This window comes from Capricornis sumatraensis, chromosome 21 (genome assembly GCF_032405125.1).
Source record: "Capricornis sumatraensis isolate serow.1 chromosome 21, serow.2, whole genome shotgun sequence".
NCBI lineage: Eukaryota > Metazoa > Chordata > Mammalia > Artiodactyla > Bovidae > Capricornis > Capricornis sumatraensis.
The window spans coordinates 48793713-48819184 of NC_091089.1; the positions used below are offsets into that span (position 1 = coordinate 48793713).

The following is a 25472-nucleotide window of genomic DNA, read 5'->3' on the forward strand; positions in this document are numbered from 1 at the left end:
ACATATGTTTAGGAGCTGATGACCTCTTATCTCTCTACCCCACTCCCACCCTGGTCCAAGGAACAACCGTATCTTTCTTGGTCTCTGCTTCTGCCCTTTTGTCCCTGTAGCCTGTTCTCAGTATGGCAATCAGAGGGAGTCAAAGTTTGTCATTTCTCTGCTCAGACACCTTCCTTTGGCTTCTCACTAAGAGTAAAAGCTAATCTCACTCAGAGTAAAAGCCAGTATCCTATAACGGCCAACAAGGTCCTGCACAATCTCAACATTTATTGAGTCCCCAATATTTACCTTACCTAAACTCCTACCATTCCCCCTTGTCCCCCATCTCATTCTGCTTCAACCGCACTGGCCTCCTGATACTCCTCAATGCCAGGCTCACACTCATCACAGGGCCTTTGCACTTGCAGTTCTGTCTCCCTGGAAAACTCTTCTGATATCTTCGTGCTTTTTCAGCTCTTTACAGAAAAGTCTCCTCAGTGAAGGTTTGAAAAATTAACTCTCCCTTCTCATCTTCCTTCCCTGTTTGTTTTCTTCATAGCTTTTATCGTCTTTGATAAATGACACTTTTTCTGATATACCTATTTACTGTCTAGACCAGTACTGTCCACTATAATAGAAGAAAAATATAAATTAACATTTTCTAACAGCTACATTTTAAAAAGTATGGAATTTATTTTTAATAGATACATTATTTAATTCATTATATCCAAAACTTGTTATTTCAACATAAAAGCAATTTGCCAAGTTTCTAAATTTTTTACAATATTTTGTTGGTACAACACTTTTGAAGTCTGGTGCTGTAGACTCATTTTACACTGACCACCTTTATCAATTTAGAGTAGCCAATTTCACATGCTGAACAGTCACACACAGTCACACTGGTGACCACACAGGGCAGTGCAGGACTAGATTAAAATCCCACAAGGGCACATGTTTTTGACTGTTATTCACGGCTGCATCCCAACATTAGAGAAGTTCCTGGCAAGTAATAGGCATGCAGTAAATATCTGGTGAGTGGATAAGCCAACTTTAAAGTCGAATGCAATCGGCCAATCAAATGACCTGTCGCTGGCTGTCTCCATCCTCAGAACTGCTGGGGCAGAGTTGTGAAGGAGATAAAGTCAGGCTTTCTTTCCCAGCCTTGCCACCTCACTTGGCATCTCAATGATTTTTCCATTCATTCTGGACAGACAGAAAGTCTTGCAGGTTCATCCACACCGAACAGTAAGGACTTAATGTGCAACCCTCTTGGGAATGTTTGCATCTTAAAAGTGGGAGTGAGTGATGCTTAATTCAAAGCAATGACTCCCTTCTGGAGAATTGTTGGCTCCAGTGGGAATGCTATTACTGACATTCCTTGAGTGTCCCTGGTGTCCTGGAGTTCACCCCAGGAGCCAGGAGGCTACTAGAGACCATGCTTGGGGCTTGATGAGGAGAGAGAGGACTTTGAAGACGGAGGTTTTCCTTGAGCTTCTCTGCACCCAGGCTGGTGGAGGGTGAGAGCGTCTGTCCTCTGCAAGGCACATTCACAGGTGGCCACATTCTGGTCACCCTGCCAGGCACTCGTTTTGCTGATCAGAATCTCGGTGCAGAGCTAAGAAGTGCAGTGACTCAGCTGCTGTCCGGTGCACAGTCTTGGCCTCTGGGGGCTCTTGGTCCAGTTGGGGTGACTTGATCAAAGGAACATTGGCCGGAGATGATAACTATGAAGGATACCAAGTGATGAGCAGATAGACGTGAGCACAGCTGGACATGGCCTGCCGGGGGGGGTGCCCATCGTGCTGGTGGAGGCAAGAGCCATCGCAGGCCAAGCCAGGGGCCCTCGAGGGGCCTACAGAGTCCCCGGAGGTGACCCGGGACAGGCCTTTGCTGTTTGAGGTGTCACCTGCTGGTTTTGAGGGCGGTGAGAGCACCGTCTCTCTTCTGCCCTCCTCTCTCCTCCCTCTCCCTTCAGACGTCCCCCTCCCTCTTTTCTCCTACAGCCAGTCTCCTGCCCTCCTTTCTCAGCTCTCATGGATTTTAACCAACGCCCTCCCTCCCTCCTTCCTCTCTCTTTCTTTGCACATCTCCCCTCCCCCAACCCCACCCCCCTACACACACATCCCAGGGTGCCAGACCGACATGCCCATGGGTAAAACCAATTGGGAGTGTAATTTAATTGCTTCTGACTCCCCTGGAATTTAATTTCAGGGCGAGACTGGGCTCTCCCCCCTTTCCCGTGCTAAGACTCACTGGCTGCTCTCTGAAATTCCACCATTAGGACTTCACGATATGATCTTGCTAAAACATAACCACTCCTGAGAAAAGCCATCACTGCAAGTCCATCATTGCCCGTCACAGTGAGTGGGCCCTGAGAGCCAGTCTGGGAACAGGGCAGAGGTGGTGCAGGGGAACACAGAGTCAGAAGGAATAGGATTCTCCTGGGGGGAAAAGGAGGCCAAGGAATGAAGTTAATCTCAGTCCTGCCTGAAGTATTCATAGGGCCAGGCCTTTATGTGGGTGTCACGTGGAATGTCCATCTAGTCGAGGCTATGGTTTTTCCAGTAGTCACGTATGGTTGTGAGAGTTGGACTATAAAGAAAGCTGAGCACCGAAGAATTGATGCTTTTGAACTGTGGTGTTGGAGAAGACTCTTGAGAGTCCCTAAGACTGCAAGGAAGTCCAACCAGTCCATCCTAAAGGAGATCAGTCCTGGGTGTTCACTGGAAGGACTGATGTTGAAGATGAAAGTCTAATACTTTGGCCACCTGATGTGAAGAGCTGACTCATTTGAAAAGACCCTGCCTGATGCTGGGAAAGGTTGAATGTGGGAGGAGAAGGAGATGACAGAGGATCAGATGGTTGGATGGCATCACTGATTCAATGGACATGAGTTTGAGTAAACTCTGGGAGTTGGAGATGGACAGGAAGGCCTAGTGTGCTGCAGTCCATGGGGCCACAAAGAGTCGGACACGACTGAGCAACTGAAGTGAGCATGTATTCTGCAGATCTCAAGAGAGTCCCAGGTGAAGCGGCTTTCTGAGCTTGCTCTGTTCTGGGCACCAGGAAATGCTCATGTGAGGTGGGCCCAGAAGCTGCACTGGCACTCCTCGAAAGTTCTTGGGGCTTGGATTTTTTTTTTTAATTTACTTGAGTCTTTATCAAGAATATTAGACAAGTATGACCTAGAAGGAACTATATATGGTTTATAAGAAAGTTAACCAATGCCATCAACATTGCAGACCCCTCCTTCCTTGGCCAGGGATGGCAGAAGGCTTTCTGTTCTAGGTCTGAAACTGTATCTTCTTCTGGGTCAGTTGGTTGCGATTCACACTGACCACTGGGTGTGCTGGGCCACCTCAGTCCATGGTGACGGGTAACTGGGTCCCTAGACTCATTGAAAGAATTCCCAATCCTCCTGTCCGCAGCATCTCCCAGCTCAGTCTTTCTATGTTACATCTTACTTCCTTGAGTTGCGTTTATCACTCTGCCACCATGCAAAACTCCCAAGCACTGAAATGCTGGGAGATGGCTGTTTTGCACACTTCCCAAGGTTTTCAGCAAGATGTTATTGCCTACATGTTCATTTTTCTCCCTCCCTCCCTTCCTTTTTTTCTTCTGTGAATTCTTACTACATGTCAAGATCTGTGCCATGCCCTAGGAATATGGGTGCATGAAATAGAGCTTGGTCCTTTCCCCAGGGAGTGAGATCTCCTAACCATAGGTAGCTTCTACAAAATGCCCTTTTATGACTCTGGTGGGAATATTTTTATAGTGTTCATCGGCGTTAGACAAAAAAAAAAAAAAAAGGCATCTTCCAGGATGGATGATGCCTAGAGAACTGTCTTCTGTAATTGCATCCTGTCTCTAGCCGACCTCGCACTCCTGGGCACCCTTCCCTTACTCCTGGTCTGTGACCACAACTGGAGCACGGATCCTTTGCCGTTTCCCGAAAGTTTGCTGTTTAATTATCTCATGCCCATGGGCAAGCAGGCTTTCTTAGGATGGAAAGTTCCCTTCCACCTTCGAGAGCCAGGAATTCAGTTCCTCGGAAGAAGCTGAGCTTTTCATTAGAGATCAAAGCCTGGCCCTGGGGAAGCATTCACAAAGTTGCTCTTGGCGGTAAAGAATCCCTCTGGGCATATCATTTCCTTTCTAAGCCTTGTTTGTTCCCGTTGGTCAGGAAACCAAACTATGCTGAGGAAGGAAAGCAGACCAAGAAGCCGAACCAGGGAATATTCTTCTTTGGATCAAGCAACTGGAAAAGAGGTTAATTCAGTTTACCTGGAGTAAGTAAGGAGGCCAGGAAGAACAGCCTAGGAAGCTGGGTTCTGGGCAGATGATCCATATTCTTCATCTCTGATTTCTCTGAGTTTCTCTGAAGTAGTTGTCTCACAAGGTATACCCCAACCTCCTGGTCCTGCCATTCAGACATCCCACAATTTGCACCCTCCTCCATTTTTCCAGTATCATCTCCCCAAGCATCCTGCATCTGAGAGGATCACAAAGGATGCATTACCTAGCAACATAAAACTTGAACATGTCCCAAGATAGAGGAGACAGTGGGGGTCATTGGGAGGCTCAGAAGATGCAGGAAACCAAAGTTTTGAGCTGTATCAGTGCAGAGGGAGAGGAGGCTCCTGGGACTGTGTTGAGTAGAGGAGGGAGTCTGTCTTTGGTTGCCTGCCTGAGGCTTGCTCCTCCTCCTTGCACCTAAAGGTTTGGGCCCTGAGTACTCAGGTGTGCTCTCTGCTTGTTGCCGTGTTCCTTCCTCTTTCCCCCCTCACCCAGAACAGGCTTTCTGTGCCTCCAAGGACCAGTTTGGCCTACCTGTGCTCAGGCAGGGGGTAGATGCTGCAATGAGTCTGCATCATCTCCTAGTGAGCACAGAAGGCCTAGTGCTCTGCCAGGCAGCTGCCCAGCCTTGGCATGGACATGCCCAGCGATGAGGAACTTTGGAGGGCAAGTGAATTCTAAGAAATGTCTTCCTTACCTTGACCCAAATCCACCAAAAAGAATGGTTCCCTTTGCCTGAGCTCTTCCCTGTCCCAGAGTTGCCTCTGCGCTGCTCGTGCCTGGATTCCTCAGCTGTTCCTCCTTTCGGGCAACTCAAGTCCCCTCCCAGCCCTGGTCTCCTCATCAGACTTCAGTTTAGGTGTCCATATTAACACAAGGTGCCCAGAATTGGTGCCAGGACCCTAGAATTTCCTCCATCTCTCTTTATCAGTTAAAACTGTGAATCGTAGGGCCAAAGCTTTACATGGGAGGCTTCCCAGGGACCCTGCTGAAGCAGCAGTTGCCTTCTGCCAGGAGGACCCAATGGGCTGCAAAGACCTTGCCCTACTCCAGAAAGCTGGGCCTTGTTCTTAGGCCAGGAAAGAGGCCTGGGGCTGCTGGCCAAGGTGAACTGACTGGGCCTAAGCAATGTCAGACACCACGGCCACTCCTCAGCATCTGTCAGGGCAGAGATTTGGACTCCTCCCACGGGCACCAGCTGCTGGTCCTCGTCACCCCCCAGTTACTCCCTTCAGAAGGAAAGGCTTCCACCTGGGGGAGGCTTAGGATGGGGATGGGGGATGGGAAGGGGTGGGGAGACCACTGGGGCCTGGGCAGTTGGGCTCCTGGGCACTGCATGTGGACTGGGGTGGGCACATGAGGAGCTGGTGCTGGGTGGGGGGGCTCTGAAGTGCAGCACAGTGTGGAACACACCACACGGGGACTCAGAGGCCTGGACTCCAGTCCCAACTCGGCCATAACTACCTGAAAGCACTTGGAAAAGCCATCCCCCTTTTCCAGTCTCCCTGAGATCCTCATCTCGTAGAACAAAGGCTATGTGGTCTCTGAGCCTCATTTAACTCAAATATTCTAGGATTCCCTGCAGTTGTGTATTTCCTTGTGTGTGCGCGTGTGCGTGCATGTGTGTGTATGTTATTTGCTCAGTTGTGTCTCTTTGCTACCCCATGGATTGTAGCACGCCAGGCTTCTCTGTCCATGGGATTTCCCAGGCAAGAATACTGGAGTGGGTTGCCATGCCCTCCTCCAGGGGATCTTCCCAACTCAGGGATCAAACCTGGGTCTCCTGCACTGCAGGCAGATTCTTTACTATCTGAGCCACCATGGAAGCCCTTGTATTTGCTTACCAGCTAATAAATTAATAATGAACTTTCCTAAGATAATGAAAGTCTTTCTCTTCTTTCTTTCCTTCTCTTCTTCCCACTTCCCTGCTTTTCTTTCCCTTTCTCTCATTTTCTCTCCCCTCCCTCTTGGAAATTTCCTAAATCCTTCTAAGAACAAAGGACACTTACTGTATGGTTCAGTTCAGTTCAGTTCAGTCGCTCAGTCGTGTCTGACTCTTTGCGACCCCATGAATCGCAGCACACCAGGCCTCCCTGTCCATCACCAACTCCCGGAGTTCACTCAGACTCACATCCATCGAGTCCGTGATGCCATCCAGCCATCTCATCCTGGGTTGTCTCCTTCTCCTCCTGCCCTCAATCCCTCTCAGCATCACAGTCTTTTCCAATGAGTCAACTCTTCGCGTGAGGTATCCAAAGTACTGGAGCTTCAGCTTTAGCATCATTCCTTCCAAAGAAATCCCAGGGTTGATCTCCTTCAGAATGGACTGGTTGGATCTCCTTGCAGTCCAAGGGACTCTCAAGAGTCTCCTCCAACACCACAGTTCAAACCCATCAATTCTTTGGCTCTCAGCCTTCTTCACAGTCCAACTCTCACATCCATACATGACCACAGGAAAAACCATAGCCTTGACTAGACGGACCTTAGTCGGCAAAGTAATGTCTCTGCTTTTGAATATGTTATCTAGGTTGGTCATAACTTTTCTTCCAAGGAGTAAGCGTCTTTTAATTTCATGGCTGCAGTCACCATCTGCAGTGATTTTGGAGTCCAAAAAAATAAAGTCTGACTCTGTGTCTACTGTTTCCCCATCTATTTCCCATGAAGTGATGGGACCAGATGCCATGATCTTCGTTTTCTGAATGTTGAGCTTTAAGCCAACTTTTTCACTCTTCACTTTCACTTTCATCAAGAGGCTTTTTAGTTCCTCTTCACTTTCTGCCATAAGGGTGGTGTCATCTGCATATCTGAGGTGATTGATGATATTTCTCCCGGCAATCTTGATTCCAGCTTGTGATGCTTCCAGTCCAGCATTTCTCATGACGTACTCTGCATATAAGTTAAATAAGCAGGGTGACAAAATACAGCCTTGACGTACTCCTTTTCCTATTTGGAACCAGGCTGTTGTTCCATGTCCAGTTCTAACTGTTGCTTCCTGACCTGCATACAGATTTCTCAAGAGGCAGGTCAGGTGGTCTGATATTCCCATCTCTTTCAGAATTTTCCACAGTTTATTGTGATCCACACAGTCAAAGGCTTTGGCATAGTCAATAAAGCAGAAACAGATGTTTTTCTGGAACTCTCTTGCTTTTTCCATGATCCAGTGGATGTTGGCAACTTGATCTCTGGTTCCTCCACCTTTCCTAAAACCAGCTTGAACATCAGGAAGTTCACGGTTCACGTATTGCTGAAGCCTGGCTTGGAGAATTTTGAGCATTACTTTACTAGCATGTGAGATGAGGGCAATTGTGTGGTAGTTTGAGCATTCTTTGGCATTGCCTTTCTTTGGGATTGGAATGAAAACTGACCTTTTCCAGTCCTGTGGCCACTGCTGAGTTTTCCAAATTTGCTGGCATATTGAGTGCAGCACTTTCACAGCATCATCTTTCAGGATTTGAAACAGTATTTGTCCTGAAATCACTCACTTTACAGAAGATTATTAGAGATAAAATTTGTGCAGAAATGAAACACGAAGTGTAACAGGCAAATGCCACAAACCCAACAGGAGATTCTATCCCAGAGTTAACATCTGCCTTGGGTGTGTAATGCTGACACAATGCAGACAGTCTTGGGAGGTAGGGTATGGGGTCAGGGGTCAGGCAAGTCCTCTGGGGGTCTGAGAGAGGTAAGAGAGAAAGTCAAGAGGAGCAGAGAAAGAGAGAGAGAAAGGCCAGAAAGGGTGTTTGCAAGGGATGGATTGCTCAAAACTGGCTTTAGAATGACACAGCAGCCACCGGAAGATGGATTTTGAAAGCGAGCACTGGTTGGCTATTGCCTATCACCGCTTCAAGCTCACTTCCGGTGCTGGACATGGCACAGAACACACAGGCTTTTCCCAGCAGGAGAGGGGACGGCAGATCTGGTGAACTGAGTGTTGTGACTGCCCCGGGGTCCCCCACGAGCCAGAGGAGAGGCTGAGCCGGAAGACGCCTGCTGCGCCCCCACCCCACAGCTGAGGAACATTAGCAAGCGTGTAGGATGGGGTGTCATCACTGTGGGTCACACTCTGAGGCCCGGAGAAGCGCACTGTCCCTGCAGGTCCGACAGTGAGGGGAGGCACCCTGGCCCTACCACTGAGCCCTTCCACGGGGTAACTCTGCCTGGCTCTGAAAGCCTCTTCGGTACTGGAGGCCTTCCTCCCGGCTCCTGGGGGCAGAAATCTGCTTTCAAAAGACCGATTTTCTTTGCCACTTGAGAGCTTGGCTTTTCAGAGGGGAGCAGACTCCGGCTCCAGACCTGGCTTCAAGAAGCGCTCAGCAGAGACAAGGGGCAGCCTCCCGGGCCTGCTGGTGGGTTGGTCTCCATCCCTCCATCGCAGGGCCTGCGGGAGGGAGCCTCTTTGACCTGACCCTCCCCTCCGACTCTGCTGTGGGCGCCGCCTTCCTGTGCCGCCTCTGCTTCTGCGGGAGAGTGAGGCGGGTCAGTGACCGGAGGACAACAGGAGCCTGGGGTCCGAGAACTGGCCTGGGGAGGGGGGACGCCAGGTTCCCTGGAGACCCAGGAGGGTTTGGCTCCATCCTTTTCTCCCGGGGTCCAGCACCCATCCACGAGAGAAGTGGGGAATGTTTGGCCTGGCTGGCCAGGAGCCTGCGGCCTCGTCCCCGAGGGCCCCACTGGCAGGAGGCGGTTATCCCCGGGGCCATGGGGTGGGCAGCGGGCCCCTCTGGTGGCTGTCCCCACACTGCCTGCTCCTTCCCTTCCTTCTTGGTCTGAGGATTTGAAGACAGTGCCCCTCAGCTCTGGGGTCTGGAGGCTGAAGGCCCCTTTTTCTTTGAGGGTGCAGGTGAGAATTCAGCCTGCTCTGGAGAAGCCCGGCTGGCCACACCGCCCTGCTGTCTCCACTGCCATCCCTGGCTTCCTGACTTCTCAGCCTGGTTCCTCTCAGCTCCCAACCAGTCTCCTCTGCCCCCTTGTCCCCGTCCCACTGTCCCCAGGAAACCGGGCCTGGCCCAGAGGATGCTCCGGGTGTCGGGCCTGGTTTCTGCCCTGCTCTCCTCCTCAGAAGGACCTCTCCTTTTATCAAGCCTCCTGGTTCCCGGGCTCCACCCCTCCTCCCCATTGACAGCTGCCTTTCAGTAAAGGCATCAGTTCCAGTCTCCGCTTTGTCACTTACCAGGTGAGTGTCAGGGGACCTTCCAGAGATGCGAGAGCTCCGCCACTGTCTTCCCCACCCACCTGGCTCACAGCCCATGGCCCACATCCTGCGCTTCTCCTACACCTTCCCCTCCCCATGGGGCTTGTCCTCGGATCCACGCACTCTCCAGCTGCCAGCCTTTTTGGCTCCCCGCCCACGAGGCACGGGTCAGACACCAGCTCGTGTGAGGTGCCTGTGTGTGCCAGGTGGCCACTGGGCAAGGCCCACACGGTGGCCTGCCCCATCCCAGCCTTGCCCTGGGGAACACCCCTGCTTGAAGGTGCTCCCAGCTAGCTCTCAGAGGGACCCAATAGCACCAGTTTGCAGAATTCTAAGATGCACATGTTTCTTTTCACATTTCTGAAACTACTGTGTGTCTTATACTTTGCTGTGTTCCTTTAATGTGGTGCTTAAAAAAAAATGTAGCCCCTCTTTTTTCCCCCCACTCCCTAATCATGTTATTTAGTTCACGATGAATCTTCCAACTGGTGTCATTTCAGCCCTGGGGAAATAAGATAAATGGACAGTATAGTCAAGGACGTCTGGAGATTATTTTTTTAACCCAAAGGAGTAACTCTAATGGGAAAAATTGCAGGTTGCCTATTGATGGGGGCATTGTGGGTTGTAAGTGTTATTCAGATGTCACTGGTCGTTGGCTTGCCAGGGGCCCAAATCGTGTAGCCTAAGAATTTCACTCCTCTGCTCTTAGAGACCACATTCAGCAGCCGCTATCTGCTGCTTCCATAGACGGTGCAGGACACAGGCTGGGGAGAGGCTGGGGCCCCACAATGGGTGTCTCCTGCCTTTAACTACTTTCTGAGTAGGGTGGCTGCGACTGAGAGCCCTCTGGGGATGGAGGTGAAAGGGGAAAGGGTCAGAGTCCCAGAACAGGTCAAAGGACTTGTGCACGGAGAAATTGCCTGAAACAATCCGGGACCTATAGCTACTTCGGTTCTCTTTTGCTGTTCACCCAGGAGAGAAGGCAGCCGTGTTCACTGCCCAGCGCGTCGGAAACCTCTCTAGGCTGGGGTGGTGGCCCTTCTTCTTCCTAAGGGGCTTCCACAGGAACCTGAAAGGCTCCCCCCTCGCAGGGTGGGCGCCCTTATGGCAGGAGGGGACTGTGGGAGGAAGGCAGCTGCTGTTCCCCGTGATGGGAGAGACTCCACCAGTGCCTGAGGTGGAGGATGCCAGCCCGCTCAGCCTGACCAGCCCCCGGGCACTGCAGCGTTAAAACCGAGAGCTCACCCCAGCCCTACTGGCCACCTTCCTTCCCTCTCAATTTCATATCAGTTTGCCTTCAACCGGCCTCAGCACGGCAGTCCCTCCAGCAGTCAGTCAACCAGCTATTCACTGAGCACCAGCTCCAGGGAGGCGTGTCGGGATCCAGAAACAGCGAGACACGAAGCTCGGCCAGCTGGGGGTGAAGGGCATGAAGTCACAGCCCAAGGTAGCTACTGCCAAGTGCCAAGCGAGTGGTAGCAACAGGGCCTTCTATAGGAACACAAAGGAGGAACGCGTCCCCGGGGGCTGGTGGGCACGAGAGGCATTTTTTGAGTTGCTGTGATATGACCTTTAAAGGTGGGGAAGGCAGCCACCAGCGTGAGCAGTGGTCCTGGAGTGGGAATGTGGATGTCTGGAGATTCGAGTGGTCCAGCGTGGGTGATGGTGGAGGGTTTGGTGGGGGTGGTGGGGATCAGGAGGATGGAGCTGGACGATCAGGCTAAGGTGTGTGAATCTCACCAGCAAGCCAGGGGGGCCACTGGCAGACACGTTAGCAAACTTGGCTGAAATGCTTTGCCCTGTGTGTAGAGCTGGTCTTTTTCCTTTAGAGCTGCACTGTCCAACATGGAAGCTGCTAACTGCAAGTGGTCAAGATGTACTGTGCTAGGTGTACACCGGATTTTGAAGACTTAGTATGAAAAAAAATGTAAAATATCCCAATACTTAAAAAAAAAATTCATGTCTTTAATTAGGCTGTGCTGGGTCTTCACTGTAATGTGCAGAGAGCACATGGGCTTCAGTAGTTGTGAAGCACAGGCTTCGTTGCCCAGCATGTAGAATCTTCCCGGACCAGGGTTTGAACCCATGTCTCCTGCATTTGCAGGAAGATTCTTAACCACTGGGCCACCAGGAAAGTCCCTCAATAAATTTTTATATTGAGTAACATTTTGGATATACTGAGTTATACAACATATATTATTAAAATTACATTCACCTGTCTCTTTTGACTTCTTTGGAGGTGGATACTAGAAAATCTACGGTTACCTATATGGCTCACACTGAAACTGAACAGACAGTGGTGGATTGGAGTCTTCACAATATTCTTTCTTTTTGTCACCCCATTCCTTTCCTCTGCAGTCGTGGCTGTCTTTCACTTCGTTAGCTTTCGACAGCTCTCCATTCCTCTTTTGCCCTCTTTCCTTCAGTTGTATGGGCCTTCTCCTCCATTTTTTACAGTTGTGTTGATGATAGATGGTGGTGAGGGAGAAGGAGGAAGCCAGAGCCAGCTTGCTCAGGCCACAGCCCCTGGATTCGTGGAAGCCAGAATTCACCAGGCAGGGAGGCCTACTGATCTGTAATGCTTGTGGGAGTTAAGATGCTAGATAATTCTTTGCTGGCTTACTTGCAGTGAGCCAGAAATACATTTTAGTTTCATTTTGTTTTGCAAATATTCATTAAAAAATTTTTTTAAAAGCCTATCAGTGACATGCATGTCATTTACAAAGACAAATAACTCCAGTACAAGACACATTTAGTAAAACAGGAATTGTCTGCCCTTCACCCTCCCCACCGCAGCCCCACCACTAGAAGCTCAACACACCCAGCTCTTCTTTAAGTATTTAATTCCTGAAATACATAAATTACTAAGTAAATTTCCAAATAAATTCTTAGATAAATAAATCGGCTATTTGTCGATTTTTCAATTTTGACATTATCTATTTTCTTCTTAATATGGGATAAATGTCCTTTTCTGTTCTAACATAGTTTATTAATGCTTCTTGCATTATTAATATATAGAGATTGTTCACTGCTGAACCAAGTAGTACATAATAATTACACTTTCTGAACAATATTTTCCCTTCCTAGAGGCAATAATTGCCTGCTTTCTATGACAGTTTTATAAATTCTTACCAAATGCTCTATAAAACTGGAAATTTTCTTCAAGTATTGTTTTATTGTGGCCAAATTTAATGGTAATCCTATATTTTTTATTCTACCCCCCAGATACCTTCAGTGCACCCTCCCTCCTGCCCCCCTTGAAATGGTTGCGGGAGGGTCTGTACAGCTGTGTGCCTGGGAAACGCCCTCTCTTCCAGGCGTCACCCCCTATTTCATTTCTCCTTCCTCTTGGTTTGCATCAGTACCTCTTTGAGAAAGGGTGCAGAGAAGTTGTTTTTTTTTTTTGACACCTTGCATGTTTGCAAACAGTCTTGTTCTATTCTCATGCCTGATTAAGTTTAGCTGGACACAGAATTCTAGATTGAAAATCTCCCCCTCCCCCGTCTCTGCAGCACCGTGAAGGCAGTTGCTCCACTGTTTTCAAGCTTCCGACATTGCTGTTGAAACATCTGGTGCTGTTCTGCTTCCTGACCTTCGAATGGGACTGCTGTGCCTTCTCTCTGGAAGGCGTGAATCATCTCTTTGCCCCCAGTACTTGGGGATTTCCCTGTGAGATGCCTCACTGTGTGGTTCCCCCCGTCCCCATTTTTCTGGGCACTCAGAGGGCCTTTTCTATCTAGAAGCTGACCTTCAGTACTGGGAAATTTTTAAAATACTTTTTTCCATAATGTTCTCCATTTTTTTCTCTTCCTAGAAAAACTGTGGGCTCTTCTGACTGAACCCTTCAACTCTGGCATCTTTCTCCTCATCTCCTTGTTTTCTTGTTTTGCTGCCTGGGAAATTAACCCAGTGTCATCTTCCAACCCTTCTGCTAAATTTCAGAGTTCACCTCTTATAATTTTAAAATTCCAAGCCCTCTCTTGTCTCCTCATTGCTCCTTTTAAAGGAGTTTACAGTTGTTTCATGGACCCAATATCTTACTTTTTCTAAGAATATTAATTTAAACATTTTGAGGTTTATTGGTCTTTTTTTTTTTTGGATCTCTGCATTACTTCTGTTTCTCTGAGTTTTTTTCTTTTTTTTAAATTTAGTATCTTCTCTCTCTCTTTTCACTTTTCCTCAAGAGACTAGCCATCCTTGGCTGTCTGTTCACATTGAAGAGCAGGTCACCAAAACTTGCAGAAGCTCTGTGTCTAGGCATGGACCTTTCAACTTGCAGGCTTTACTATGCAGTGGCCGGCTGAGGACTCTGCCATTTTACTGGGTACTCCCAACCAGAAGGATCTGTCGAGCTCCTTCTGGGGCCAGTTTCCAGCCTGGAGCCGTGGGGTGTGGGGGAGAGTGGAGGGGCACACAAAGGACAGCATCCACCGTGCCAGGTGCCAGAAGGGAGCAGAGGTTTCCAGAGTTCCACGTGTAGACTTTCACGTAACCCCCCTGTTGGAGCATGGTGCTGCGTCCCGGTCCTCCAGTACTCGGGCCTTTCTGGCTCAGTTTCCCTGCAAAATGCCAGGGCGAGGGAGGGACAGTCACTGCACTGGAAAGGGCAGAACTGATCCTCATGCAGGTTGGCAACCAGCCTCCCCATTCTCAGCGCCACCATCTCTCCCGCCTTCCCAAGGAGTCACCACCTCCAACTCCACCCCATTCCAGCATGTGTGGCAAGATCTACCCGTTTCTCATCGACTGCACCTTCGTGGTGTGTGTGTTTAGCCACTTTCATGTCCGACTCTTTGTGACCCCACAGACTATAGCCCGCCAGACTTCTCTGCCCATAGGATTCTCCAGGCAAGAATACTGAGTGGACTGCCCTTTCCTTCTCCAGAGGATCTTCCAGACCCAGGGATCGAACCCTGGTCTCCTGCATTGCAGGCAGATTCTTTACCATTTGAGCTACAGGGAAGTCCACACCTTCACTGGGGGCTTTGTTTCCAATTTCTCAGCTCTGTTAATTCCTCCATCTGCTTTCCGTCTTCCAAAAATCTGTTGACATTTGTTTCCTGCTGATGTCACGCCTCCTGTTCTCCCTGTCCTTGTCTGTTTATTTTCTCTTTATTCCTTTGCTCTCATTTCAGTGGGGTTTGGGAAGGAACAGATATGTGTTGAACCTGCCACATTTAACAGGAAGCCTCTTTAAAGCTTCCTGAGGTGTCAAGTCTACTTCCTTCCTTATTAAAGGACTCCAGCACTGAGAGCTGGATCTCTGCTTATGGAGAAGTTGCAAGACTTTCCCAATCATCAAGGTTAATTTTATTTAGAAGGTGGTAGAGACTAGATTAAATAAAGCATGAGCCTGGCTTATTGCTGGAAATGTTTGCTTTTAAAAACATTACCATATTACAACAAATTAATTATACTTAAAATTTTGTGTGATTAGTTTTTTTCTTAAAATTGCATGGAAAACAACTTGTTTTCTCAGAAATTTGGGCTCTCTGCAGGCTGGGTCCTGGCCAGCCAAGGCTTCAGAGCTTGACTGCTGCTGCTACTGCTAAGTCACTTCAGTCGTGTCTGACTCTGTGTGACCCCACAGACGGCAGCCCACCAGGCTCCCCAGTCCCTGGGATTCTCCAGGCAACACTGACTAGGTTGGACTATATTTTCTTGTGTGTGTGTGTTGGTTGCTCAGTTGTGTCCTACTCTTTGCAACCCCATGGACTGTAGTCCACCGGGCTCCTCTGCCCGTGGGATTTCTCAGGCAAGAATACTGGAGTGGGTATCTATTTCCTTCTCGAGGGGATCTTCCCAACCTAGGGACCAAACTTGGGTCTCCTTCATTGCAGGCTGTTTCCCTAAACATCTATTTAAAAGGTAGTAAGATCAATAAAGTTGCCTGGGAGAAATTCAAGAAAGCCAAACTGTCTCCTGGGACCTTAAAATTCCTTTAACTAGTGTGTTAATTTAAAAGAGAATGCTTACTTATTTATTAAACAAAATACGCCTCCTCCCTCCAACACCTTCTGCACTGAGCCTTTACCAGGCAGCACTGATGATCATTTGTATATAAAAACAGTGACACTGTTGGGTTCTAATGAAGGTTTTGAGTTTCAGGGGCTGCAGGTTGCAGGTAGGGGGAGATGAGACCCGTGGGGGAGGGTAGCAGGGCTAGACCTCATGGGGTCTTTGTCATTGCTTCTCCAGGTGCCCCCTTTCAAAGGTCTCAGCTTCCTCACGCTACCTCCTGCCGTCACTTCCACCTGGGCCCCCCGCAGCCGCAGCAGCTCGCTCCCGACTTCCCCCTGGCCCACCCCGTGCAGTCGCAGCCGGGCCTCAGCGCCCACATGGCCCCGGCCCACCAGCACAGCGGCGCCCTGCACCAGTCGCTGACCCCGCTGCCCACCCTGCAGTTCCAGGACGTCACAGGTCCCTCCTTCCTACCTCAGGCCCTGCACCAGCAATACCTCCTGCAGCAGCAGCTCCTGGAAGCCCAGCACCGCCGGCTCGTCTCGCACCCCAGGTATGTGCGCCACACGGGCGAGGGTGGGCGGGGCCGGGGCGGGGCCCAGGGCGCGACCCCTGGTTTCCATCCTGCCAGGCTTGGCCCGCCATGAGTCACCAAAGGAGTCTCCCTGTAGAAGGCAGCTTTTGCTCTGGTTGCTGCTAAGTCGCTTCAGTCGTGCCGACTCTGTGCGACCCCATAGACGGCAGCCCACCAGGCACCCCCGTCCCTGGGATTCTCCAGGCAAGAACACTGGAGTGGGTTGCCATTTCCTTCAATGCATGAAAGTGAAAAGTGAAAGTGAAGTCGCTCAGTCCTGTCCGACCCTCAGCGACCCCATGGACTGCAGCCTTCCAGGCTCCTCTGTCCGTGGGATTCCCAGGCAAGAGTCCTGGAGTGGGGTGGCACTGCATTCATTCCGGGTAGTGAGCGCGGCTTTAGCCAGACACCGGCTCCCTCTGTTGCTAGCATGTGTCCTTGCCACATGGCCCAGGTAGCTGGTCAGGAGTTGGGTAACTAGTGGGCTAGGATGCTCCCGGGGGACTTTTGCATAGTGTGGGAGATTAGGCTAGGGGACCCCTCGCACCTTCTCAAACTTCAGGGTCACCTGATTCTAACCCTGGAGGTCCCTAAGGGATGCCCTGGGTCAACCCCACCCACAAAGAGCCCATCATGTGGTTGGAGAGACCAACGATGAAACAAATGCAAAATTAAATGAGGCAGTACTAATCAAATGGGGCTGAACTGACCGTGGGACCTCAGGGCAAGCCACTTCACCTCTCTGAGTCTCAACTATTAAGAGAAGTTGTACAAGATAAGTGTTTCTCTAACATTTTTGTCTCAGGACATTTTACACTCTTAAAAATTATTGAGGACTATAGCAAACTTTTGCTTATGTGGGCTATGACTATTGAAACCCTATTAGAAATTAAAAATGAAAAATATTTAAATACTTGTTAATTCATTTAAAAATGACAATAACAAAGTCATATTAATGCCAATAATGTTTTTCAAAAAATAGCTATATATAATGCAGTAAAAAGAGTGACTTTTAAAAATTATATATTTGCAAATCTCTTTAATGCAAATCTCTTTAATAATTTGAGTGCAGAAGCAGATCTGAGAATACAGCTATCTTCTATTAGCTGTATTCTCAGATCTGCTTCTGCACTCATATTGTAGCTGAATCACGTCATGTAGTTTCTAGAAAATTCTGTCGATCACTTGTGAGAGAATGAGAGTGAAAAAGCAAATACATGATAGTGTTATTATGAAAATCGTTTTGACCTCAGAAACGCTGTGAAAGGGTCACAGGGACTGCCAGGGGTTGTTGGCGCATACTTCGAGCACCTCTGGATATGATGATCTTTGAGGCCCTAAGTGTTCATATCTGTAGAGGTTGGGGTACCTGGGACAGAAGGTAAGTATTGTAGGAGGTCAGAGGAAGGAGAGGTCACCATGATCTGGAGTGTTCTGGGAGGCCTTTCTGGAGGAGGCCTAGTCCTGGGCCATGAAAACTGGGAAAAGTGCGGAGAAGGGTGGAGGAGAGAAGAGCATGGTGGCAGCAGAGGGTAAGGGTGCATAGACGTGGGAGATGCTACAGGAGGCAGGTCTGTGTGTCCTGGATACAACCCACCAAGGACAGAGGGGAGTAGAAGGAGAAGGAGCAAAGGAGGCAGAAAGCCTGGGTGAGACAGCAGGTTGGCAGCAGTTAGACCCAGGGAGCAGCCTTGGTGTACTGGGCAGCCCACAGACAGCGGGAATGTCTGAGTTATGAGCTGCTGCCCAGGAAGCTTCCTTGGAGCTTGGGAAGAGGGCTGAAGGCCACCGCTCCATACGTAGGCATGGGTGGGGGCCGCCGGGGGCTCAGCGCTCTTGTAAGCTGGGCTGGCCCAGGGCTTCCCTGACGCCTGGGTCCTCCTTCCCTTCCGGTGCAGGCGGAGTCAGGAGCGCGTGTCTGTCCATCCCCACCGCCTCCACCCCAGCTTCGATTTCGGCCACCAACTACAGACACCTCAGCCCAGGTATTTGGCTGAGGGCACTGACTGGTGAGTCTTTGGGGCCCCTGGGGGAGGGGGAGAGGAGGGTCTTGCCTGATCCTTGGAGCTCCTGTTTCCTTCACATCAATGACGCAGGAGTTCTAGTCTTCAAGCCCCAGCTTTTGCCCTGTCCCCAGCCACCTTCCGAGCCAGATGGGCCCCCGGGTTCTGGCAGCAAGCTCAGATGTGGCTAAGCACCACCACGAGCCCAGCCTGGGGCTCAGTTCTTGTGGTTCTGCCTGGGAGGAGCTGACAGGGATGCAATGCATTTCCCAAGTCCTGGGAGTATTGTGACCCAGTAGTCCTTGGGAGGAGGGCAGATAGGAGAGTCTCAGGAGCTAGCATGATGGTCAGGGAAGGCTTCCTGGAGGAAGTGGGCCTTGAGGAGTCCAGAGAGAAGTGCCAGGGCGTGCCAGCCATGCAAAAGAGGCTCAGGGAGATGGAACCAACCAGGCTGGAGGCAAGGCCTGGGGAGAGTGCCTGGGGAGAGGTTCAGGGCTTTGTTGAGGGGTCTTTGTAGGCAGTGGGGCCTTGTGAAGTCTTCCCACAATCTCCTGAGCTCAGGACAGAGGTCTTTCTTCCCCTGAGATGCAGTACTGCTTGGTTTTGGGTCCTTGGTCCCACCCTACTCACAGGTTCTAGCTCAGGGAGGGCTGACCTAACCTAGGGTCAGATCCAAACACTAGAACACTTGAAAAAAAAAGATATGCAGTTCACTAAAGTACTTAGAGGTAAAGGGCATCATGCCTGCAACTTACTTTTAAATAGTTTAGAAAAAAAATCCACGGGGAACTGTGTATGGGTATGTATAAGTAGGTATGGATGGATGGATGGATGGAGAGCGAGAAGGAAAAAGAAATGCAGTGAAGTAGTAAAACTTTAACATTTGGTTATCCTGAATGAAGGATAACCAGAAATTTTTTGGTGCTGTTCTTGCAACTTTGAGGTTAAAAAAATATTTTTTCTTTAAAAGAATGTGAAAACAAAAAAACTTCAACGAAAGGGAATGGACTGTTTATTACAGTAGTGTCATTACTCAGCCATTTACTCAGGCTAACTTTCATGGGCAAGGGTTGCTTTGGAAATGTGACCAGGACTGGACACCCAGGAACGGTTCTGAGGGGCAGTTCTGGTTGATTGGAAGTTAAACGTGCTTCTAGGTGCAGGAGAGGGTTGTTTTCACAGGTTCCATCGTTTCCAGCCCTTGCTAGTTCTCAAGTTTTCTCTGACAGATTTAACGCTTCCTTAAGAGATTGTAACACAGCCAGCTTCAGCCCAGCCTCTTTCTAATTAGCAGATTCAAATTAGGAAGATTTAATTGTTGTTTGGATGAAATTCTGTCCCTCAGCAGGCAAGTCAATTCAATTTAATTCACTTCAGCACCCAGAGCACCCAGGGTCCTTGTGTGCGGCCGGCCGAGGGATCTGAATACACACACGGGGTCCCACGTGGCAAGTGGGAGGGGACAGGTGACGCGACACGGTGAGGGTGATGCTGCAGAGATGTCAGGAGGAGGGTGGTGTGCGGGTAAGCCTGCTTGCTTTAACTCTCCTTTCCTCCTCAAATTTCTGTTGCTCTGCATTCCTGACCCCTGCCTGCCCTGAGGACTGGGAGAGACTGGGGCCCTGAGAGGCTGGGAGGCCCCTGTGCCCAGGGCCACCTTGGGCCTTTCTGCCTGTCCTGTCCCCACTTCCCAAGCAGGAGGCCCCCTCTCCTCCCTGGAATGAGCTCTGCTCCAGCAAGGGCCAGCCTAGTGGTGACAAGGGGCTTTACATATCCGTCCCCCCCTCCTTTTCCAGGGAGGTCTCTTCTGCCAGGAGATGCAAGGTTCTGGAAATTAGACACAGGAAATGCAGTAGAGGAGGGGCTGCTCTCACGCTCCGCGAGGAGCCCTGGGAGGGAGGAGGTGGGGAGTGTGTCTGGACCCAGCCCCCCTCCCCTTTCCTTTAAACCATCAGGAATCACTGACTGCTGCCCTAATCATTCCAGGATCCTGGCCCCCAGAGCCTGGTCCAGCCCCAGGCCTGAGGCTGACCGGCCTTTCCCTGAAATTTAGGCGATTTCAGCCCCACCCGCATAGCTGCTCTCAGCTGAGCAGCCTGGCCTGAGAGTGCGTGGGGGCAGCAGGCCTTGGGGGGTAAATCCCCTCCACGAAGCTCCCCTTTCTGGCCCAGGCCTGGTAACTCAGCCGCGACTTTGTACCCCGCTCCAGTGTCTCCATTCTCAATGTGCTCCTCTGACTCAGTTCTGGGTTCATGGTTCCATCTCTGCCCCCACTGCAGGCCCCCCCCCCCGCCCCCCCACCTAGTCCTAGCGCTGCTCAGGCACCCTGGGACAGGTAGAGAGGGGACATGGAGATGAGAGCCTCCTGGCTTCCTTCCCCTGCAGCAGCTGTTAGGGGATCCTGGGTTTTGGATCAGACTTTTGATGAGATGATAACAGGGGATTCCGGAGCCCACCCAGGCCCACCCTGGGCAAATCGCCCCACTCATCTGAGGCTGAAGGTGTCTTTTGCTTCTCTAGTCAGCACTCTCGGAATTGGAGCGATTCTGTTCTCGATTCCTTGGGACTTTGCTTTTGGTAGAATTCCCTGAACATCTCTCTGTAGCCGTAGATCTGCTGGGACTTCTGGGCAGCAGCTAAGAGTCTGAGTTTCTGCCCATGCCCATGAGGTGTCCCATGGAACTCCTTTTGTTGAGGCAGGTCATAGGATGAGCCCAGGTGAGGGTCAAAAACCCTGGAGTCCCAGACTGGCTAGCCCAGGGCCGTGGATTGGGCACTGCCTTTCTTCAGGCCTCTGCTGGGCCTGCAAAAATGAGGGGTTGGACTCAGAGGATTTCTAAGTTTACTTCCCACCGACTCCAAGAATTACCTCATTCCCCAAGGGGGCAGACTCATCAGGAGTTGTTCCAGGGGTCTGGGCTTTGGCCACCTGATGCAAAGCACTGACTCCTTGGAAAAGACTCTGATTCTGGGAAAGATGGAAGGTGGGAGGTGAAGGGGATGACAGAGGATGAGATGGTTGGGTGGCATCACCAACTCAATGGACATGAGTTTGAATAAGCTCCAGGAGTTGGTGATGGACAGGGCAGCCTGGTGTGCTGCAGTCCATGGGGTCACAAAGAGTTGGACACGACTGAGCGACTGAACTAAACTGAGCTGATGGAAGAAATCTAGGAATATCTTTACATCACACTGTTCAGACATCACAGATGGAAGCAGAAATTCCTGTCATGTTCCTCATGTTTTAAACAAATTGCATTTGCTCAGGTGCCCTTTGGTTGGCTATATTCCCCACACCCTGGCACTCAGGTTGCAACCTGAGCAGGTTCAGCTTCAACTCGCAATTTCTGGTAAAAACACTTCAGAGGAGATGCTGGGTTCTTCCAGCCGAAAACTGGTTGAACTCTGCTATGTGATTTTAATAGTAATGGATGACCTTCTCCCAGATCCTTTATTTCTTTAGGAGACGTGAGAAGTTGACAAGTAATTCAATCATTCCTTATTCATTTATTACACAGAAAACTTTCATAAAGAGCAATTTCCCTTCATGGTGATTTGGTTACCCTGAAGTACAGTTAATAGAGGAAAGACAGGATAAATGTTTGTTTCTTCTCCTGTATTTATTAGTTTTCAAAATGAAGCGTTGGTTCCCTAGCCTCCTTCAAAGGGGACCGATTTGCTTTAGCATCATTTCACGCTCATGGATTTGAACCTATTTGATGTATTTCAACCTATTGCAGTTACACTCATTGATGCAAAATGTCCAAACTCTGCCAGTGGGAGCCTCTTTGAGATGGTTCCTGAATCTTTTTTACCTGACCTTGATGACTTCCTGCTTTCAGTTATGACAAGATGTTTCAGTCTCATTTTGCACATTTTTTTTGTACTGAGACCTGAACTTAGCCTTTTTTTTTTTTCAAGAAACCCTGGTTCCTTTTCAGTATTAACTGATTGATTACTAAGTGAAGTGAATTTCCTGCACGGTTAAGAATGCGGGCAGTGGTTCAGGAGAGTTTCCTGCCCCAAGGCTGCAGGTCCCTCTTCTGTTATTTTCTTAAAGTGGTAAACGCATGGCCTCTGACCCCTTCACTTTATCTGACCTGTCTTTCCTTTGCTCTGAATCTGTGTCTGGCTTATTTGGATTCCTCTTTCAGCATTTCTCTTAGGAATGGACTTTGCCTTGGGAAGGAGATTGGTGCACTAGTCCCAATTAGTATGAGGCTCAGAATGTTCTAGTTCCTTCAGATCTCGCAGAGCCCTTCCTTCTCTAAGTCTTGGTTCTCCTTGTCATAAAGAGGGGGATGGACTAGGCGAGACTGGGTCCCTTGCCTCTGCAGCAATTCGTGACCCTGATTCTACTCGATGGGCTTGATGTTTGGGGTCCCTTTGCACCCGACAGCTGAACCCCCTGTGCCTCACTGTAGCCCTGTCCCTGCAGGGATCTCAGTGTGGACGCCGGCTTGAGTTCTGCTCAGTTCCAGGTGCGGCCCGTCCCTCAGCACTATCAGCATTACCTAGCAACTCTTCGAATGCACCATTTTCCCCGAAACTCCTCCTCCACACAGATGGTGAGTGAGAGGCTTTGCCAGGCGACTGAGTCTTCTGCCGCCTGTTGGTGCCAGTGGCGGGCTGAGGCCTGCGGCTCTGTGCCCTGCGCCCAGGCAGGTCTGCTGCCACGCTTCCCTCCCAGCTCCCAGTCCCAATCAGGCTTGAAGGGGAAAGAAGGGAAAGCTGCTGGGCCAGCAGCTAGCACTGCTGGAAGGAGGGGTGGGGGTGCTGGGGCAGGGGAAAGGGGCATTGTGGCAGGCCGTGGTCTGGGGGTGCTGGGGGTAGGAGTGAGTGAGGATGGGGGGCGGTTGGGGGAAAGGCTCAGGGCTAAGAACAAGCAGGGTAGTCCCCCAGCCCCCATATGACCTCATTTAGGGTGGGCGCCTCCCTGGGCTCTGGTTTTACTGATCTGTGAAATGGGATGAAGACACCTGGTGTGGGAACCGAAGAGACCCCAGAGGTGGCCTTTAGGGCTGCCTGCTGGTCTGGGGCGGCCTCGAGTGGAGCATAGGCCTTCAGCACTGCAGGGGCGGGGACTGGGGGGGGATCAGGTTGGGTTTGGGGGCCTTTGTGTTCCTGGCATCCCAAGCTTCATGATGCTTCATGAACGAAGGTGAAGTGAATCCGTTAAGGCAGCTGAAGACGGACTGAAAATCTTATTTCCAGACATCTTCTGCACGCTGCTGCCCTCGAGTGTTAGTTCTGCCCTTCCGGTACTGCCTTTGCCCTTTAACCACCCAGCACCTCAGTCTCGTCACTTGTAAAGTGAGAGCTAGGATGCGTTCATCTCAGAAGCCTGGTTGGCTCTGAAGTTCTAAGGTTCACGTATGAAGTACCACCCCCTAGGAATAAAACCTTGTGTTTACTGAGAACTTAGTGCATTCCAGGCACCGTTCTAAGCACTGTATGTTCAGTTGCTCGGTCATGTTTGACTCTTTGCGACTCCATGGACTATATAGCCCACCAGGCTCCCTCTGTCCATGGAATTTCCCAGGCAAGAATACTGGAGTGGGTTGCTATTTCCTACTCCAGGGGATCTTCCCAACCCAGGGATCACTCCACAGGAAAGGTTTTATCCCTATTTTACAGATGGGCAAACTGAGGCCCAGAGAGGTTAAGTCCAGGATCATGCAGGAGTAAGCTGAAGAGCTCTGACTCACAGTGAGTGAGGTAGGGCCATGCCAGGAAAGGGTCAGATCCTGTTTTTCTTTAAAATTTTGATATTTTTGTTCATTATGGACTTTTTGGTATTACTTTGATTTTTAAATATTACATTAAAGTACTATTTCTCTTGGTTACTGAGTCATTAAATTTTGTGCCCTCGCTTGTCCCACCCTAGTCTGGGCAGCTCAGTGCAGAGGGGAAGAGAGTGAATTTTGCCATCTGACTGCCTGGGTTTGAAACCATGGTTATGTCACTTACTTCATTTGTTCTCATCTCATTTACCCTATCGGTAAAATGGGGATAGTAATTGTGCCCACGTGACAGATCAGGTGGGATCATTCAGTTAGTCACGAGAAGGGCTTCAAACAGGGCCTGCTATGAAATAAATGCCCAATCAGATTAGTTTGTTACTTTACTGATTTTGTGATTCTTTCTGGGGCTGGTTCGGCACAGGCTTGGTTCTTGGTGAGCAGAAAAGACAAGAGGAGGAAAGACAGCGCTTCTCTTCCCTTACCTGCAGCGCCTCAGGTTGCGCTGACTGGCAGCTACGGGACGGGGAATCAGAAGCTGGGCTCCCGGAGCCTGGAATCCTGTCTGAGACATTTTCTCCCAAACAGGTCGTCCACGAAATCCGAAACTACCCTTACCCTCAGCTTCACTTCCTTGCTCTCCAGGGACTGAACCCCAGCAGACACACCTCCGCTGTGCGGGAGAGCTATGAGGTACGCCCTGCCCCTCTGTCTGGGGGGAACCCTCCCATTCTGCCTGGTTCCCGCTGGGTTGGTGGAGGCCCCACCATCTCCTGTCCCTCCCTCTCTGGTGGGGGAGGCATAGGTGGTGGTGGGGAGCCTCAGGGTTGAGTGTAGGAGGGAAAAGAAGAGTAGAGATCTCTCGGTCTTTGAGCCTCTGACAAGTTGGTTCTCCCCATGTGAATCTTTGCTGACGTCTCCCAGTGCCCCCTGCCTTATCGTGTGTGCATCTGTGTGTCTGCACCTGTGGAGTGCACGCATGCACACGTTTTCTCTTTGTAGGAGCTGCTGCAGCTTGAGGACAGGCTGGGAAACGTGACTCGGGGAGCAGTGCAGAACACCATCGAGAGGTTCACCTTCCCCCACAAGTACAAGAAGGTACGCTGGCCGGCAGGTCAGCCTGCAGAGTTGGGAGGTGGGGGTGGGGAGCGGTCTAGTTGATCCTGGCGCAGTTTAAAATCTAGAGGAAGCTCTGCCTCCTTTCCAGGGCCTTCTCTGGCGCCTCTGCCTGTGTGATCAGGAGGGCTGATGGCGGTGTCTCATTGGTACAGGAGGGGAGCTGGGTGCACGTGTGTGTGCGTGTGGACTTGTGAGTGGTGTGCTGGGTGGGTGTACAGGCAGATGAATGTGTGTATCTGAATGTGGGGGGCCAACGGAGCTCCAGCACTGGAGGCTAAGGTTTGCCTTAGAAAAGACTCCAAGTCCAGCCTCACCTGCGGACAGATGGGAGGCTAAGGCTTCAGACTGTAGGTTTCCAGTCCTCAGTGAGTGTCAGGCTCACCTGGACCACTTTTAAAGCCACAGAGTCACAGGCTCTACCCTAAGCCTGCAGAGGAAGACTCTCCAGGGCTATTTCTTGGGAATCTGGAGTAGGATTAGAGCCCAGGAATTGAAGTTAATTCAATAAATAAAAAATTTGGAAGCAACTAAGATGTTTTTCAATAAGGAAATAGATAAACTGTGGTACATGTGTATATTCCATGATTTTAAAAAAATATTCAGTCATG

The 25472-nt window shown here is 50.2% G+C and overlaps 1 protein-coding gene across 1 annotated transcript in view; it reads left to right on the plus strand.

Moving 5' to 3' along the window:
- ARK2C (arkadia (RNF111) C-terminal like ring finger ubiquitin ligase 2C) overlaps positions 1–25472 on the plus strand; it is a 108382-nt gene that overhangs the window by 75999 nt on the left and 6911 nt on the right. Inside the window, exons 2-6 of the mRNA XM_068993997.1 lie at positions 15665–15980; positions 17900–18010; positions 22443–22572; positions 24334–24438; positions 24748–24843. Of these exons, the coding sequence (XP_068850098.1) occupies positions 15665–15980; positions 17900–18010; positions 22443–22572; positions 24334–24438; positions 24748–24843 (758 nt within the window). The remainder of the gene's footprint in view (positions 1–15664; positions 15981–17899; positions 18011–22442; positions 22573–24333; positions 24439–24747; positions 24844–25472) is intronic.